General features: G+C 46.4%; 1 protein-coding gene and 1 pseudogene across 2 annotated transcripts; both read left to right on the top strand.

Annotated features, from left to right (window-relative positions):
- The first annotated feature begins 1,329 nt into the window (after positions 1-1,329).
- On the top strand, positions 1,330-18,641 carry RMND5B (required for meiotic nuclear division 5 homolog B). 2 transcript variants are annotated; one of them, XM_068980563.1, is made up of 11 exons: positions 1,330-1,570; positions 5,602-5,765; positions 9,373-9,424; positions 12,534-12,679; positions 12,812-12,952; positions 15,121-15,221; positions 15,401-15,567; positions 16,009-16,174; positions 17,592-17,694; positions 17,788-17,942; positions 18,030-18,641. In XM_068980563.1, the coding sequence occupies exons 2-11, from the start codon at positions 5,688-5,690 to the stop codon at positions 18,091-18,093; spliced, it is 1,173 nt and encodes a 390-aa protein (XP_068836664.1). In that variant the 5' UTR covers positions 1,330-1,570; positions 5,602-5,687; the 3' UTR covers positions 18,094-18,641. The 2 variants fall into 2 exon arrangements, with proteins under 2 accessions (XP_068836664.1, XP_068836663.1); XM_068980562.1 differs by lacking the exon at positions 9,373-9,424.
- On the top strand, positions 6,320-6,748 carry LOC138086568 (nuclear nucleic acid-binding protein C1D pseudogene; annotated as a pseudogene).
- Positions 18,642-19,268: the final 627 nt, after the last annotated feature.

Genomic DNA, 19,268 nt, shown 5'->3' on the forward strand with positions numbered 1-19,268 from the left:
CAAGGTTCACTCAACCCTCCGACCCCCACAACTCCCACCTGGGCCAGGACCACCCAGGCTCCCGGTGCAGACAAGCTTCTCTGGGATGCTCTGACAACTCTGTAGGTTCCTGGAGGGGCTGTTGACTGCCCCCTTCCCTGCAAGTTTCATCAGGTTTGAAGCCGAGGTTTCCTCATTCATAAACAGAGGATACTGGCTACTTTAGACTATTTCTGAGCACCTCCAGTGTTCCAAGCACAGGGCGTTGGGGATACAACAGCGATGAGTACCAAGTGCTGGGCCCAATGGAGCTTTTATCTTGAAAGGAAGGGTGGGGAGAGTTAGGGGCAGGAAACCAGAATAAACAAATAAACGCTCAAGACAATTAAAAAGTCAAAGATTATAAAGAAAACAGGACTGGATTGTGCAAGTGCTATACAGAAAACAAACCGATTGTGCAAGGCTGTTCTGTTGGGATGGGGAAGAGGTACGGAAGGTTGGAAGGCAAAAGGCTTTAGAATGAGACTGGTCCTGAAAGGAAGCAAGTCAGGGAAAAAGAGACCTTTTCGGGATGTTTCTACTCCAAGTCCCTGAAGCCTTTGGAGGGGGTAGGCCGGGAGGGGCTACTCTACCCCTTCCTTGCAAAGCAAGGGTGCCTGGGAGGGTTGTGAATTCAGTCCTTCGGGTCACCGTCTACTCTCTCCTACGTCTTACCCTTCCGCCTCAGGGCGGTTGTGCAACCCCCGTCTCTTCTCCATTCTGCAAAGAGGGCGACCAATGGAGGCCAGCAGATCAGGGCTGAGTACCTCACAGCTGAATTTAATTGCCCAGTGTCAGGCGCCATCGCGGGAAAGCCTAACTGTTGGACCTTACGTGCACTGTATTGTGTGCTATTGTTTTTCTTTGAATGAGAGTGGAGGGCGGGGAGCTGGGGCGGCACAGTCGTTTCTGGTCTAGAGCTGCTTACTGCTGAGCCGCCCCGCGTACCCTTGCTGGCCAGCGAGTGGGTTGCTCCGAGTCCTTCCCGCACACGTGGAAAGTCGGGGCCCAGCCGGAGGCGTCGGCGGCTGGGGCCCCTTCCCCTCGGGCTCCCTAAGGGAGCCCCGTCACAGCCTCAGCAAACATCCAAGGTGCAGTTTCCTAGCCGCCGCCGGGATCCTGTAGCCGACTTCACTCTTAGTGCGCGGGAGGGGGAGACTCGGCCACCCCTCCGCGAAGCCGTGAGTGGGCGAGTCCGGAGCGGCTGAGCAACTGCCGTGGCTTCCGGTTCCGTTGACAGCTGCACCGGAAACCAGAGACCCGGCTGCGGAACCAGGTGAGAGCCCGCTGGCCTCCCGGCTGGGAGGTGCGGCTCAAGGGCGTGGCGCGGTGGGCGGCTGCTCCGCCAGGCTCCGAGTCCCCGGATCTCCTTCCAAGCTTCGGGACTAAGCGCCCTTCTCCAGTCCTCCCTCGGGTTTGTTTTCTCCGCAGACCTCGGCCCGGGCAGGGAGTTGGACCCTTGCATTCTCAGAGAAATTTGAGGAGCCGCCCCTACTGGGGAGGTCGCTCGAACCGGCACGTCCCATCCAATCGCGACCCAGCCGAGTTGGAGGTAACCTGTCACGGGGAATCTGGGAGAAGTTTTCTAGGCAGTGGGAAAAACCCTGAGGTGGAAATAAGCTGATGTTCGAGAAACAAAACTAGTGTGATTGGAATATGGCCATTGAGAGGGACAGTGGTAGGAGATGAGGTTGGAGAGGTGGTTTGGAGTCACATAGAACCTTGTAGACCATAAAAACAAGGGTGGTTTTTAAGTACGTGTCATTTTTTTTTTTTTAATTCTGTATCTTTTTGTTGTTGTGCTGGGTCTTTGTTGCTGCTCATGGGCTTCCTCTAGTTAGAGCAAGCAGGGGCTACTTTTCATTGTGGTGCACAGGTTTCTCATTCAAAGGCTTCTCTTGTAGAGCCCGAGCTCTAGGCACGCAGGATTCATCAGTTGGGGCGCACAGGCTCAGTTGGGGCACCTGGATTGTAGTTGCTCCACAGCATGTGGGATCTTCCCAGACCAGGGAGCGAACCCTGCGTTGGCAGGCGGATTCTTACCCACTGTACCCCCAGGAAAGTCCACTCTATTGGGTTTTAAGCAGAGGAGTGATGTATAAGGTGAAGAATGGATAGAGGTGGGGAGTGTAAAAGGTTAAGTGTTGGGCCAGCGGAGGCTGTTCAGTTCTGTGTCAAGCAAAGGGGACTTTCTGTGATTTGCACAAACTTCTCTCCTTACCCGCTCACCTCAGAAGGTGCCCCTCTTGTGTTAGGATACTGAAGACTGAGGACAAGACCCCTGTGCACACACCTTGGTGGGGATTTCATTATTTCACTCATCTCTCCTCCTGCCCAACCAGGACAAGTGTGAGTTCCAGTCCCCTAATTAGGAAGTACATGTACCCACTGTGGACCAAGCCATAGGCCTGGGGAGAGAAGATGAGACTGGACTCCAGCCCTGAGCAGCTCACAGTCTAGTGTGGGGAGACAGACATGTGAATGGGCAGTTACTGTGCTGAAGTGCTGAGAACTCAGATGTCTGTGGTATGGGGCACCCTTGATAGAGGTTTGGTTTGTGAAGCAGGGGAGGAGGTAGGGAGATTTCACTGAGGGCTCCATGGGGGAGCTGATGATTAAATGTCATCTTGTGTTCTTGCAGAGAACACTCTAGACATAGGAAGAGTGGCATCTAGACGTAGGAAAAGCTCATGCAAAGGAAGTGAGTGAATGTACGATTGCAGAGGGCTTCTGTGTCAAACCATGGCAGTGAGGAGTAAACGGGTGACAGGATCTGATGTGTTGTTCTGGGGTGATCACCCTGGTAGATAATTTCTGTCCATGTGAGACCTTGGGGAGGAGGGCTTAGGACAATGGAAGTGAAATTCCCGGGATTAATCCTGAAGACAGACTCCCACTCATCCATCCTTGTGCCTGGTGAAGATGACCGACTGTGACTAAGAGTGGCTTACCCTGGACACACTGAATTGGCCTCTTGGGCTTTTCAGATGGAATACCTCCAGGCAGTTATATTTTCCCATCTCGTTCATTTAAAAAATTTTTATTGAGGTAATCACACTTGTCAGTTCATGGTACATTTAACTGGTTCACACAGGCCATTTTTCTCCTTGGCATTTGTTTACGTATTTCCCTTTTATCCCATTCCTCCCTCCATTCCCTTCATCTCCGCCCTGACTGCAGAAAGCCACTCTCTTATGTGTTTGGTACATATCCTTTTATTTGCGTGTGTCCTTGGTTGTATACCTGTATTTTAAAAGTGCATAAATGGTATTCTGCCTGGATTTAATTTTTTTTTTTTTCCTTCAGTACCATGTTTTGGGATCTTACTGATGTTGCTGTGGTTTCTCAGTACTACCCCAGGTTCCACAGATGCATCTCCCAGATTTTACTTCCTTGAGTTACAACTTCCTCTAGGCTCCTGAGTTGTCTCAAGCTCACGCAGCACTGGGATAAAAATTCATCTCCTTCCTCAGGTTTTAAATTCAGTTTCAAGTTGCTGACGTGGGCTTCCCTTTAATAATCCTGGTATTAGTTGATGTCTGACAGGGTCATACTCTGATGGTGGTGAGGTCCTAACCTTTCTTGAGCTGTGTTTATTTTTGGTAAATTGTGATTCTGGTTCCCAGACCCTTTTGGCAAATACTCTTTTGTACTGCCATCTTTCCTAGTTGATCATCTCATAGGCTGTGAGGTTACTTTCCTGTTGCTTGTCATCATGAATCATTGCTTTGTACTCATTCCAACCACAAATATTGGCTGTGTTCCTTTCCTGGTGAGACGGTGGCCTGTTAAGCTGGTCCAGAGAGGACTGTGATGCAGACTGCTTCAGAGAGGAGCTCTGGAGCCAGACTGCCCAGCTTTAGTTCGAGATCCTCTACTTTGCAGCTATGTGACCTTGAGCAGTTTAATATGAATTTCATTTCGTGTCCTGTAAAGTGGGTCTCAGTGTACGTTTCTCATAGTGCAGTTGTAAGAATTTAGTAAATTAGTTAATTAACGCCAAGTCATTAGAGTAGTTCCTATCACATAATAACCCCCTATGAAATATTAACTATTAATAGTAATAATTATAGTATATTATTTCCAACAGGTATCCCTGTTATATTTTGCTTGTAATGGTTCATATCCAGTTATAGGATATTTCTTCAGGGAGCATGAAAAGGAGGGCCTGTTTTCTAGACACGGTGATGAACAAATTCTAGTGTGATAGTGTCAGCCATAAGGAGGGAGGACATGAATACATCTTAAGGCCCTGCGTACCATTTCTCCATCACTCATCACCTGTTTGATAAGGAGACACTGGCTGCAGGTTGGGCTGAGATGATGGGGCCAGAACTAACAGTGCTGCTGGGAATGGGAAGAGAGTCTGGTAAAACTGGGAGAATCCCAATGGTCACTTTGGACACAGAACTCTCTTTGTGGTGTTACTCTGTACCCTTCTTTGAGAGAGAGAACAACTGGCTAGATTTGATCATTTGAGAGGTGCATTTGACAGAACCCTCTCACTTTTTGTGGGGGGAGGGCTTCCGTGGTGGCTCAGACAGTAAAGAATCTGCCTGCAATGTGGGAGACCTGGATTCAATCCCTGGGTTGGGAAGATCCCCTGGAAAAGGGAACGGCTACCCACTCCAGTATTCTGGCCTGGAGAATTCCATGGACAGAGGGGCCTGGCAGGCTGCAGTCCATGGGGTTGCAAAGAGTTGGACATGACTGAGTGACTTTCACTTTAAATCCTGTAGATGGAGGGATGAGGAGTGAAATCAACTCTATCACTAACATTTTAAGGATTGTCTATGTGTTCAGTGTCACAGGCTGCTCTGAAATGGAAGGGAGCGGTGGCCCAGTGTTGAAGGGATTTAGCAGTGGGACCTCAGTGGTAAGAAAGGTAGGACAAGACAAGTCAACTCTCTTTCAGTGGTATAATGAGAAGGAAAGTTGTGTTGCAACAAGAGATTTTCTAGTCTAGTGGGGGAGGCAGGCCCTCAAACAGATCATTACCCAGTGATCAAAACTGAAATAGAAGGATGCCAAGAGGGAGTGGAGAGAGCCAGGTGGGAGCAGATTAGGGATAGCTGCAGAATATGGCCTCTGATGGGCCATTTTCTCCAGTAGTTGAGGAGGTGAAGGGTGATAGAGAGTATACCAAGGCATGGAGCTGTGATGGAGTATAGATAGTATTGCCTACTGAGGGCTCTGCAAGGCCTGCTCTCCATTTTGATTTAAAAAAGAGATGAAGGGAATCCCCTGGTGGTACAGTGGTTAAGACTTCATGATTCCAGTACAGGGGTCACGGGTTTGATCAGGGAACTAAGATCCCTGCATGCTGGGATCAGGCGAAAAAAGGAAGAGAGATGGATGAAGATTCTGATGAAGAGTTGAAAACAATGAACATAGGAGTAATTTTCTTAACACGATTCAGAAAACCCCTGTCCTCATGTCTCCCTTCACCCTCCAATGGGTACCCTGGCTGGGGGTTATGGAAGCTGTGTATGTATATGATAGGCTGGGAATTTCACATTGAAATATGATATGGGAATGGTAGGGTGGGATCTGGAAGCCATCTTCACTGCCCCTCTGACCCAGGTGGGGGCCTGACACAGTGGCTGCTATGGAGCAGTGTGCAAGTGTGGAGAGAGAGGTGGACAAGGTCCTGCAGAAGTTCCTGACCTATGGGCAGCACTGTGAACAGAGCCTGGAGGAGCTGCTGCACTACGTGGGCCAGCTGCGGGCTGAGCTGGCCAGCACAGGTGGGTGTCCCCTCATGAGAGTCCCACATCTGCCTCCTTAGGGGCCTAGGAGACCCCAAGGCTACTTGATGACGGAGTTCTGGAAGGATGGTGGTTAGGGCATTGATAACATGGGTCCTTAGGACTCTTCAACAGGGGACAGTGGAAGTCTCTGAACTATTTCAGAAAACCCAACAGAAATCATTAATTTATCTGAGATCATTTACGTTTAGTTTTCGGTTTACTTTTCTATTTTGAATGTTTAAGACATTTTAAGATGTTTTCAAATGTATAGAAAAGTTCTAAGAACAGTATAAAGAGCTCATATATACCCCTTTACTTAGATTCACCAACTGCTAATATGTTGCCATATTTGTTTTATCAGTTTGCTCATACATTCTTATTACTTTTAAAACCACTAGAAAGTAAGCTGCAGATATTATACAGCTAAGTATGACCTAAGGTCAAGGGCATTCTTTTACATAAGTTCAGTGTAATTATTAAAGTCAAGAAGTTAAACAAGCCACTGACGAGTTTCTGGGAGGCAGGAGTAGAAGGTCTGCCAGTTGATGGTAATGGCAGGTGAGGAGACTAATGAGGACTATCCAGTAGGAATTCATGAGTATTTGTCAACCTTTGAGAATTCCATTGGTGGTGTGGATGAGATGCTGAAGACCAAGATGTCTGTTTCTAGAAATGAGATGTTGCAGAAGTTGGACCCACTCGAACAGGTAAAAGTGGATTCAGTTTCTGGCTTACACATTAAATTCAATGTTTGGGGGTTTATTTGGCAACTCATGGAGTCAGTCCTAAGGAACATCCAGTAAAGCAGGAATTGGAGAGAATCAGAATATATGTGAACAGAGGCAAAGAAATAACAGGCAAGAAAAAGGCTAGCAAGTTGGACAGCGGTGCAGCTTCAGGATTTGTAAAAAAATACCCCCTGGGATCCAAAACCTAATAATGCATCCAAAGTTGCCAATAAAGGCAAAAGTAAGAATTAACCTTTCAGTTTTGACGTACACATATTAAAAAGTACATAATTTTTATTGTCTTCCACAAAATGGATGATGATTATGTGGTATTGTAAGTTTTAAATATATCTTTTATTGAATTCATGTATAAAAATTTGCATTTTAAATTTGTAATGCTGAATACTTTTTTCCTCAGTAAGATTGTTACCTTTATTGATTTTCTTATAGAACACTAGGAGGTTTTTAACATTGTGGTATATATACATTTTTGAACTTCTTATTTTGTATTGGGGTATAGCCGATTAACAGTGTTGCGATGGTTTCCTGTGAGCACTGAAGAGACTCAGCCATACATGTGCACGTATCCATTCTCCCCAAGGCTCCCCTCCCATCCAGGCTGCCACATGGGACTGAGCAGAGTTCCATGTGCTATACCATAGGTCCTTGTTGGTTATGCTTTTTAAATATAGCAGTGTATACATGTGTACCCCAAACAACATTGTGGTATACTTTGTATTTATAGTTTACTATCTCTTGATCAGACTTACTTTATTAGGTCACTCTTGCAAGTGTCATTTTATAAGCAATTATGAAATTTAAGTTAAATGTTCTTTGTCAACATTTGTCTTTTTTTGATGAATAATGATTTTATGAAGTATGCTGAAATTATAAATACATCTGTTTTCACTACATAGTATTAAGAAAGAAAGAAATGACTTAAATGTCCATTTTTTTCTGTGCAGTTAGTTCACTGTGCTTTCATGATCTGAGGAATTAATGTTTTTTGTGATATTTGAAGTATGAAGAGCAGGAATTGGAGAGAATCAGAGTGTGCATGAACTTTAAGGTTAGTCTTCAGGTCAGGGCAGTTTGCCGCTTGTTTAGTCACTCAGTCGTGCTCAACTCTCTGCGACAACATGGACTGTGGCCCACCAGGCTCCTCTGTCCATGGAATTTTCCAGGCAAGGTTACTGGAGTGGGTTGCCATTTCCTTCTCCAACTTTGCCACTGTGTCCCATTTAAAACAAAATATATTCTTGTTAAATTTAAATGGGACATGAGGTTGTACATTGATGGCTGAATTTGACATAATGGCTCTACCCTATCAGTAAAGCTGTAAATGTGTGGGACGTGTTTTTTATTTTTCTCTTTTGAGTAAATTTTCCCTTGAAATTAGAAAGGTAGGTTTTAGAAATCCTTAGAAATGGAGGAGTTCATGAGTTTTTGGTGCTTATGCATAGTGCCCATAATTCTTTTGGCCTCACTTTTTCAGATTTCTTTTTATTTGTATCTGAGGCTACAGCAAGTATGTACAATTATTTTGGAACAACTCTGTATGTTATATAATGCCACCACTTAAGCAGAGGAGAAATCCAAAGGAGAGTACATTGTGTTTATATTCTGATTTATTGTTCTGCAATATTTGTTACAGACGATTCTAAATATTAAAACTGTTTTAATATCTAACTAAGCCCATGAATTTTAATTATATACCATTAATGCTTTCAGTTTTTTTTCTTTTTTTTTCTAGCTTATTTATTTGGTTGCACTGGGTCTTAGTTTCAGCTTGTAGGGCCTTTTTAGTTGTGGCATGTGGAATCTGGTTCCTGGACCAGGGATCAAACCCACACTCCCTGCATTAGGAGCTCAGAGTCTTAGCCACTGGACTACTAGGGAAGTCCCAATGCTTTCATTCTTTGAGTTCATATCATTATATATAGGAATGCCAGGTACAGTAAAGTACTCTAATTTTTGAAAAAGAAGTGTTAAATTTTTCCATGTGATTAATTCTCTGTAAGTAACCTGGAATAAATGGATTTCTTGGTTTATGGTAGCAGATATGGGAAATGGTAATGGATTTTGTAAAGTGTATCGAACTCTTTCTGTGGCCCATGAAGAGGAAGACGCAGAAAGACAGATGCAGACAGTCTTCTGATGCAGATGTCAGACAGTTTTTGAAGTAGAACATTCACAGTTATTTCACTCCTTTTTTCACCTTCATCCCCTCTAAATTGTAGTTTTTTAAAAAGTAACTTCTTTATGAGTGAAGTAAATGTTAAGATAAAAAATTAAGTGAATATAGCTAATGAATGGCAATGGCACCCCACTCCAGTACTCTTGCCTGGAAAATCCCATGGACGGAGGAGCCTTGTAGGCTATAGTCCATAGGGTCGCTAAGAGTCGGACACGACTGAGCTTCTTCACTTTCACTTTTCACTTTCATGCATTGGAGAAGGAAATGGAACTCACTCCAGTATTCTTGCCTGGAGAATCCCAGGGACAGAGGGGCCTGGTGGGCTTCTGTCTATGGGGTCACACAGAGTCGGACACAACTGACGTGACTTAGCAGCAGCAGCAGCAGCAGCTAATGAATATAGCTCATATTTCAATTTGCCATTACCCAGTAATTTTCATAAAGCATTTTATTTCCCGGTCCAGGCTCTGATCTAAGATCAAGCACTGCACTTAGTTTCTTGTGTCTGATCTTTAGTTTTTTTAGTCTGGGATATTTCTACCACGTGCTTTTGTCTTTTAGGACATTGACATTTTGGGAACATTAAGGTCAGTGATTTTGCAGAATGTCTCTTGATTTGAATTTGTTTGCTCTTTCCTCATCTTTTTTTTTTTTTTTTTTTTTTTTGCATTTTGGGCAGGATTACTTCAGAACTGATGTGTTTCTCAGTGCATCACATCAGGAGGTACAAGGTATCAGCTTGTTCCAGTATGGGTGATGTTAACTTTGATCACTTGGTTAAGATGGTGTCTGCCAGGTTCCTATACCCTAATAATGTTAATATTTCTTTCTTTAGAGTTAATAAGTAATTTGTGGGGAGATACTTTGAGACTATATACATTTGCTGTGCTTCTTCACATTCTGCCTCATTGGTTTTCTCATCCCTTGACAATTCTTGCCTGAACAAATCACTACAGAGTTAGTTTCAACACAGGTGGTTTTTCCTGCTCTATCATTTCCTATACACTTGTTAGTAGGAATTTAACATAAGAAAGAAGCTTGCCTATCTTCCTTACTTAAGTTCATGCTCATAAATTCTTATTTTATTCAATGGGTTACAATCCATTACTGTTACTATCAAGTTGTCTAAGATTTGACCAAAGATAACCCCTATTTCCTATGTCATCTTTTTTTGGATTGAGCTATAACTCACATTAAAATTTACCCTTTTAAAGTATACAATTTAGTGGATTTTAGTATATTTCCAGAATTGTACATTCATTACTACTAATTATAGAACATTTTCATCTCTCTCAAAAGAATCCCCCACCCATTAATAATCACTCTGTCAGTTTGGTTTATCTCGCTTCCTCAGTTCTTGTCTGTCACAATAAAAATTTGGAACAATGAACTAAAGGGTTTAAAACAACAAACAAGTTAAGAGCTCAATTCAGCTCAAGCAGATAGATCTTTTATAAGACACTCACAAGACATGGGAGCAGGCCGACCCCAAAGGAATTGTCCTCCCCTTGCCTCTTGGCTTCCCCCTTTTTATACTTCCTGTCACCTCCTATTGGTTATGCCCTGTGCAGAATAGGGCTTATACCCACCAATAATCAATGAAAGGGAATGCAAATGGGCGTATGCTCAAGGCCGATTGACAACTGCAAGTTCTGTAACAGCAGGCCCTGGTGTTTACGACTTCCCATAATTCAGTCTGTTTTATATACATATATATATATATACATGTTATAATATATATATATTGGGCTTCCCTGATAGCTCAGTTGGTAAAGAATCCGCCTGTGATGCAGCAGACCCTGGTTCAATTCCTGGGTCAGGAAGATCCACTGGAGAAGGGATAGGCTACCCACTCCAGTATTCTTGGGCTTCCCTTGTGGCCCAGCTGGTAAAGAATCTGCCTGCAATGAGGGAGACCTGGGTTTGATCCCTGGGTTGGGAAGCTCCTTCAGCATATGCTCAAGGCTGATTGACAGTTGCAAGTTATATAAAAGCAGGCTCTGTTGTTCATGTCTTCCCATAATTCACTCTGATAACAATCATATATACATACACACATATATCCATGTAATAATCATATATATAATCATATATGTATATAATGATATATATATAGAGAGAGGGACAGACTATTTATGAACCCTTAATGGGCTCCTAGCTACCTAAGGTTACTTGGAGAAGCCCCTGTGGTTAGCTTATATCCACTGTGTGCCTGGGATGCATGTGCAGGAGTTGGAAAGGTCTCTGTGGTTATTTTTGTAGCACATCTGTGAGCTCTCCGGGGTGTATCTGGGATGGAGTTTAGAGATCAGCTTGCATCCCATTCAGCCAGGCCTCCCCTGGTTGCTCATGTCTAACTTCCGACCTTATAACTCCATTTCTGCTTCTCCTCCAGCCCCTGGCAACCACTAACCTACTTTCTGTGGACTGCTCTGGATACTTCATGTAAATGGAATCATGTAATATATGGCCTTTTATACTCTTTGACTTCGTGTGTTTTCAGGGCTCATCCCTATTGTGCCATGAATCATTGCTTTGTTCTTTTTTATGTGCTGGGTCATGTGGTAACTCTCTGTTCAACTTTTTGAAGAGCTGGCACACTGCTTTCCAAAGTAACTGCAACTTTTTGTATTCCCACCAACAGTGTATGAGAGTTCCAATTTTCCCCCATCCTCACCCTCGCTTGCTTTTATGTTTTTTTTTTTGTTGTTGTTATAGCCATACTAGTAGGAGGAGGCCCAGCCACCACCTTCTGTTTGTATTTGTCAGGACTCATTCAGTTAAATGTGACAGAAACCTAGCTCAGACCAGCTTAAACAAACACAAAGTGGGGGGTTGGGCTGCTGGATTTATAGTCTCAGGTAACTGAAAGGTCCAGCCCAGTTGGATCTGGGTGCTCATGTGATGCCTTCAATCTACACTGACTTCATTTTCAGAGCACCTCCTCTCTGGAGGTGGCCGAGGTGCTCCAGCAATTCCAGGAGTATACATTTTGTTTAGCAAGCTGGCAGAATGCATTTCTCTTCCAGGGCTTCTGATCTCAGAGCTGAGACACTCCCTGGTCCTCATGGGTCATGTTATCTTCCCTGGGTCATATTTTCCTCCCTGAACCCAGATGCTACCATCTAAAGAAGGGGCAGAGATGCTGGCTGGAAGAAGGGAGTTGTCTGCTCTTCTCTATTCCAAGCCCCACACACTTTTGGTAGTGCATGTGGTTCACCCAGCCATGGGGGTGGAAAGCACTGTATTGTGAGACAGAAATGTCCCTGTGCTTCCCTGATGGACCCTGGCCTGCCTGGTGTCCTCTGGGTTAGAGGCATTAATATGGGGATAATACTTTACGATTCAAAGCCTTCCCACACAGTGTCTCCCTCGAGATGTTAAGGAACCTTCGGTGTGGTGGTGAGGAGCCAGGGCTTCAGATGTCACTGCTGTGAGCTCTGGCAAGTTACTGCCTCAGCTTCCTCGGCTGGAGTATAGGCTACTAACAGTGCCGGTGCACATAATGGTAGTGAGGATTAAATGAGCTAAAACCAAGTACTTAACCCACACTAAGTGCCAGAGCATCTTCATTTCACAGCAGCCTCCAAGGCCAGTGCTGTCGCCTGTTTTATAGATGAGGAAATGAAGACTCCAGGCAATGAACTGGCTTGTCCCATTTGGCTAATTCCAAGTCATACAGTTAAAGAGTGGCAGGACCCAGAAGAGAGGCTGAGTCTTTCACTCTGGAGTTTAGGGCTGCTTCCCAGGCCTCCATGCTGGCATATAGAATAGGGAGGCCGGGACAAGGCCTGCTCCTCTGTGTCCGAGTCCTGACTCATTACCATTGTTTCTCTGCAGCCGTCCAGGGAACCCCTCTCTCAGCTACCCTCTCCCTGGTTATGTCACAGTGCTGCCGGAAGATAAAAGACACCGTGCAGAAACTGGCTTCGGACCACAAGGACATTCACAGCAGTGTTTCCCGAGTGGGCAAAGCCATTGACAGGGTGAGCATGTGGGCAGCTCCAGACTGGAGGCGGGAATACCTGTGGCTGGTGTGTATATAGCAGGGCTCCCCGGGAAGCTGGTGTGAGAAGTGCAGGCCTGAGTCACAGGGCGCTGTCTCTCGTCCTTGTCAGAACTTTGACTCTGAGATTTGCGGTGTGGTCTCCGACGCAGTGTGGGACTCGCGGGAGAAGCAGCAGCAGACCCTGCAGATGGCCATCTTGGAGCACTTGTATCAGCAGGGCATGCTCAGTGTCGCTGAGGAGCTGTGTCAGGTAACGGGCTCACCGGGGAGGTGCTGGCACCTGCCTGTTCTGCTTTCTGCTTGGTAGCGTTCTTTACATTAGGACCCCATTATTATTATTATTTTTATATCCAGACAGGTCAGTTTATGTACATGACTCAGACATGTGTGTCAGGGGAACACCTGTTCCCAGAGACCTGTCTCCAGTGGACAGTTGGCCTGGCAGGGCATGCTCCCCTCTGGACTGCACATGGGGAGTCCAAGGTTTCCGTCAAGACTGTGTGCCTTTACCTTGTTTCCTTAAATGAGTTCATCTCTATTTTATTAAAACAAAAAACAACAAAAATAGTTCATCCATTGCTCCCACCCCCTACCCTCCACTTCTTTTAAACACCAATCTGTTCTTTGTATTTATGAGCTTGGTTTTCTCAAAAACTTTTTAGATTCCACATGTAAGTGAGATCATACAGTAGCTGTCTTTGTCTGGCACATTTCATTTAGCATAATGCTCCCATCCATGTTATCACAAATGACAGGATTTCCCCACTTTTTTTAATGGCTGAATGCGTGCATGCTCAGTCGCCCAGTCATGTCTGACTCTTTGCAGCCCCGTGGACTGTAGCCCACCAGGCTTCTCTGTGCGTGGGATTTTCCAGGCAAGAATACTGGAGTGGGTTGCCATTTCTTACTCTAGGGAATTTTCTGACCCAGGGATTGAACCCAAGTGTCTTACGTCTCCTGCGTTGGCAGGTGGGTTCTTTACCACCAGTACCATCTGGGAAGCAACATTTCATTATATATATACATATATATATTTAGATGGTAAAGAATCTGCCTGCAATGCAGGAGACCCGGGCTTGATGCCTGTGAAGGGAATGGCTACCCACTCCAGTATTCTCTGCTGGAGAATTCCATGGACAAAGGAGCCATGGACACAAGGACAGTGGGATACAGTTGATTGGGTTGCAGAGTCAGACATGACTGAGCGACTATGTATTTATTTTATATATATATATATATACACACACCACATTTTCTTTATCTATTCATCCATAAATGGACACTTAGGTTGCTTCCTTATCTTGGCTATTGTAAATAATCCTGCGGTGAATATGGGGCGGTGGTGCAGATATCTTTTCAAGTTAGTGCTTTCATTTTCTTTGGGAAAACACCCAGAAATGGGATTGCTAGATCATATGGTAGCTATATTTTAATTTTCTGAGAAACTTCCATACTGTTATCCATAGTGGCTGCACCAGTTTATGTTCCCACCAAAGATGCATGAAGGTTCCCCTTTCTCCGCATGCTTGCCAGCACTTATTTCTTGTCTTTTCGATAACAACCATTCTGACAGGAGTGAGGTGATGGCTCACTGTGGTGTTGATTTGCATTGCCCTGATGATTAATGAGGTAGAGCATCTTTTCATGTGCCTGCTGGCCATTTTGATGTCTTTGGAAAAATGTCTCTTCAGATATTGTCTCTATTTTTTTATAAGAATTTTTTCTTTTGCTATTGAGTTTTTATATATTTTGGATATTAGTCCCTTAGGTAACACGATCTGCAGATATTTTTTCCTGTCCTGTAGGTTGCCTTTTCATTTTGTTCATGGTTTCCTTTACTGTTTCAGAAGCTTTAAATTTAGTTTGATGTAGTCCTACTTGTTTGTTTTGCTTTTGTTACTTCTTAAATTTATTTTAGAAATCAGTGTCCCTGCCATAAATGGAAAATAGCTACAAAATATATACAATACAAAGTGAAATTATGAATTTCTAGCTGGATTTGGGTGTCCGCCAGAGTTCTCAGTGCCTGATAATCCTTTTCTTAAAAGGGAAGACTAGTAAAATGACAAAGTTGTACTTGTTAGGTGTTAAACGACACCCTGGCAGTGAAAGTAAAGGATGCTTTCCCTTAATGTAATTAGGGGGATTGAAAAAGAGTAATTTTCTCTCCACGCTACTCAGTGTGGGTCTCCAGTACCACAGCAGATGGGGTGGGTTTTGCAGTCTGTCCTCTGGGAGGCCAGCATGTAGCACTCAGCCTCCCAGAACTTGAACTGGGAAAAAGAGGAGTCCAAGGGACTGGCAAGAGACCATGGCCCCTCTCTGGCTTGTCTTTGGTGGTTGAGGTTTTACTAGGTGTGGAGCAGAGAAGTTTGGAAACACAGTCCTCCAGTGGTAGATGGCTCTCTCTCCCTCTAGGAATCAACACTGAATGTGGACTTGGATTTCAAGCAGCCTTTCCTGGAGTTGAATCGTATCCTGGAAGCTCTGCATGAACAAGACCTGGGGCCAGCATTGGAGTACGTTGGCCTTTGGTTGGTCCCACAGGGGACAGGGCTTGTCTGCTCTTCGAGTCACCCAGCATACTGGACACACCTCCAGCCCTGTCTCACGGGCCTCACATAAGATTTTGGAGGCCCTGCCAAGCCCCCTTCTCTTGCCTTACTACCTCCCACTCAGCTGGCCTCTTTCTCCCCAGGTGGGCTGTCTCCCACAGGCAGCGCCTGCTGGAGCTCAATAGCTCCCTGGAGTTCAAGCTGCACCGACTGCAGTTCATCCGTCTCCTGGCAGGTGGCCCTGAGAAGCAGCTGGAGGCCCTCAGCTACGCCCGGCACTTCCAGCCCTTTGCTCACGTGCACCAGCGTGGTACGTGCCCAGGTGCTGGGGTGGCCCCCTACAACATGCATTCCCTTATGCTGCTCTGCCTCACGTGCTATACCGCATGCCCCCCCACCGCCCCCCCTGCAAAAAAGATTAGCTAGCACTGGAGCAGAGGGACAAGAGCCTGAGACCCGCTCCTTGACGCAGCTGGAAGGGTGGGGAAGAAACTGAAACCCCTCCCTACGTCACGTCATGCGGTCATGCTTGCCACAGAAACAGCCCTGAAACCTTACTTCCTCACTGGGTTTTAGGGAAAACTGGCTTTGCCAGAGGGCATTTTAATCTTCGATTGGCCAGGTCATGGGCCTGGGAGCCATGGGGCACAGCCTGCTCCCCATACTGCCTCTGCAGCCCTGCCACCTGAGGGCTAGGGGCAGCCTGGAGAAAAGCTGCCTCCTTGCACCCTGATTCCCTTTTGCCTTGTAGAGATCCAGGTGATGATGGGCAGTCTGGTGTACCTGCAGCTGGGTTTGGAGAAGTCACCCTACTGCCATCTCCTGGACAACAGCCATTGGGCCGAGATCTGTGAGACCTTTACACGTGATGCTTGTTCCCTGTTGGGCCTTTCTGTGGAGTCACCCCTCAGTGTCAGGTATAGTCAGCCCTGAGGGGGCAGTACAAGTGGGCGGGCTGAGGGAAACCCAACTTGTCAAGGCCCTGCCCTGTCCAGGGGTGGTGTTTGGTGCCTTCACAGACCTAAACTGGCTGCTCAGTCACTCTTCTAGGTAGGAATTACCTTTCTTTCTAGTACCCCTCCCAGGTGGTGCTTGTGGTAAAAACCTGCCTGCTATGCAGGAAACATAAGGGACGTGGGTTCAATCCCCGGGTAGGCAAGATGCCTTGGAGGAGGAAATGGCAACCCACTCCAGTATTCTTGCCTGGAGATTCTCATGGAGAAAGGAGACTGGTGGGCTACAGTCCACGGGGTCACAAAGAGTCGGACATGGCTGAAGTGACTCAACACACACTACAGCTGGAGAACAGATTTAGAGTTGTGGCCTGGGGTCACCACAAGGTCAGTGGCAGAGTCAGGGTTCCCATTTTGTAAGGTCTCTTGAATGAAGTCTGTGCTTCCTGTACCTCACCTCTGGGTAATCAGAGGACCCTCTGACGGCCCAGCCTTCTGGCCACCTCATGTCTCAAACACCACTTCCCTCAGGGAGACTGAGTAGCTGAGTCACAAGTGCTGAGAGCTTTCGCTTTGACAGCTCCTTTACAGTAATATTCTCATGGCTTCAAACCAACCCAAGAGTTACAGGTGCTGTTACCCTCATTTTGTAGGAAAAAACAGGCTCCTAAGGCCTCATAGGGAATGAAGGTCACCTGGACCTGACCCCACCACATATACATGTGTGGTGTATGTACATACAGTGATGTATTTTATTTAGGCTGGCCGTGGAACCGCATGGGGCGCATTTGTCTGCCCAGTCATGATAGGCTCCATCCTCCAGTTTCTTCCCATGGACTCTGGTTACAGAACATTCTTCCCCAGCACGAACATGGGCACTTTAGGCCGGTTCTGTTTGCACACCTGCTCTGTGTATTGCAGGGGTTTGGCACCCCAGGCTCCAGTCAGTTGGTTCCCCATCCCCACCCCAATTCAGTGAAAACTGAATCTACTTTTTCCCATTTCTAAGTGCCCTGGTTGATAACCAGTTATAGACGTGCACTGTGATGACAGAATGGGGTACACAGGCAGGATGAGGCCCTTCCGAACATTAGTGTCCCTGTCACACCGAGGATGTATCCGTGGATGAACAGGTATCTGGCCTCTGGATATTCCTTTTGTCCAAATTGTGGGGTGCATTAGAATGACTTTCTAGAGTTAAGACACAGAATCACGTATGTGGCTTTCTGTGTGACCTGAGAGATTTTTAAGGACTGGTTTGATCAAGTGCCACTTTGAAACCCTGTGCTGAGTCATGTACTGACAGCGTGCTGTGCCTTTTGTCTGTCTGCTGGGCTCTTGGTCAGGCTGGTCCCTCCAGCCCCTGCTCTCTGTTCTGCAGCTTTGCCTCTGGCTGTGTGGCGCTGCCTGTGCTGATGAATATCAAAGCTGTGATGGAGCAGAGGCAGTGCTCTGGGGTCTGGAGTCACAAGGACGAGCTACCGGTGAGGCCCAGTGTCGGGGGGAGGCACGGCCTGAAGCACTGGGGAGGACACCGCCACAGGAAGGGGGACTCACCCCACTGTTGGTCTCCCCAGATTGAGATTGAACTCGGCATGAAGTGCTGGTACCACTCCGTGTTTGCGTGCCCCATCCTCCGCCAGCAGACGTCAGATTCCAACCCTCCCATCAAGCTCATCTGTGGCCATGTCATCTCCCGAGATGCACTCAACAAGCTCATTAATGGAGGAAAGTAAGTTCCTGGGGTTCTCTTCCACCTTAGGTTGATTCTTCTGCTGGCTGGCCACCTGAGACATTCTTGGTTCTTCTCCCTTTGTAGGCTGAAGTGTCCCTACTGTCCCATGGAGCAGAACCCAGCAGATGGGAAACGCATCATATTCTGATTCCTGCTGGGGAGGAACTTTGTTGCAAGAGGTCTTTCACCCACAAGCCTTGGTCTGTCTTGGTGGGGGTAGTTGGCTTCCGTGAACTGTGGTTCATTTCAGAGCAACTGGCTGAGGAGTGCCACCACAAGCAGGGCCGGCCCTCTAGCAGAGGCCAAGGAGGGAGATGAGACCGCCTACAGCAGGCAGCTGGCCTCTTGACGAACGGCAGGGAAACTGGCGTCTTGTACTCCTGCTCTGCTTCCTGCTCTTTATATTTGCTGTTGACTAAGTGGCAGCTGACAGAATAGCAAAGGACTTGGTGGGCACAGCAGATGTCTTCCATCCCCGCCCTCAGCCAGATCTCTTCCTGCCACACCAAGGCTTGTGTCCACTCCTCCCAATGTACAGCCTCACAGCTCTATGTGTCAGCTGCCCACTGTAGTCCAGGATAGAACTAAATGCCGTGGTTTTATAACTTTGAGCAAATATATTCACAGGCCTTCTCCTTACTTTGCCTGCCTTTAGCTTCACTGGCAAAGAATTACCATGTGCCCACCGTGCACAGGTGCAGGGCGTGCCGGTTGGGAGCATGGCAGCCACAGAGTGCAGTTGGAAAGAACCCAACCTGCGTGTGATTGGGAGAAAACGCTAGGAGATGGCAAACCCTGGGCAAGACGCTTTTACATATACATAATTGTATTACTTCCTCATTAGAAACGAGGGTGAAGGGCTATAGAAAGATGAAATGACTTGCCCAGAAGGGCTCACAGCTTATCAAGAAGAGAGCTTGGAGTTTAAACCAGTTCCAACCCTCAAGCCCAAGGTCCTTCCAGTTTATTGCAGGGTGCCTGAAGCTTGGCTGCTGTGTGTACTGAGTCTGCGCTGGGCCTCTGAGAGCAACAAGACACTGTAAGTCTAAAATGTGTGAAGAGATGAGGTTACTGGGGCCATAATGGCAAAGTAGGAGAGATGGCCTGGGATTCTGCATTAGCTTCAAATACCTACTTAAAATTTACTGTGTGCGGAGGTAAATTGCATCCGTCAGCTTCCCAGAGGCATTTAAGGCTCTCGGCGGAGGGGGGGGAGAAAAGAGGAATGGGGGTGTCCCCAACATAGGAACTACAGGCTCTATGAAGTGGGTTCTGGGCTCAGCTGGCTTGCCCTGCAGCTCCCAGCTACTCTAGAAGTAGAGT

The sequence above is a fragment of the Capricornis sumatraensis genome, chromosome 9 (genome assembly GCF_032405125.1).
Source record: "Capricornis sumatraensis isolate serow.1 chromosome 9, serow.2, whole genome shotgun sequence".
Lineage (NCBI taxonomy): Eukaryota > Metazoa > Chordata > Mammalia > Artiodactyla > Bovidae > Capricornis > Capricornis sumatraensis.

What these genes read in the sequence shown, in the direction of transcription:
- RMND5B (XM_068980562.1), top strand. Translation starts at nt 5,627, where the DNA reads ATGGAGCAGTGTGCAAGTGTGGAGAGAGAGGTGGACAAGGTCCTGCAG. An exon ending in TGGGCAAAGCCATTGACAGG is followed by an intron (nt 12,680 to 12,811) that starts GTGAGCATGTGG and finishes CGTCCTTGTCAG; the next exon opens with AACTTTGACTCTGAGATTTG. An exon ending in GTCACAAGGACGAGCTACCG is followed by an intron (nt 17,695 to 17,787) that starts GTGAGGCCCAGT and finishes TGGTCTCCCCAG; the next exon opens with ATTGAGATTGAACTCGGCAT.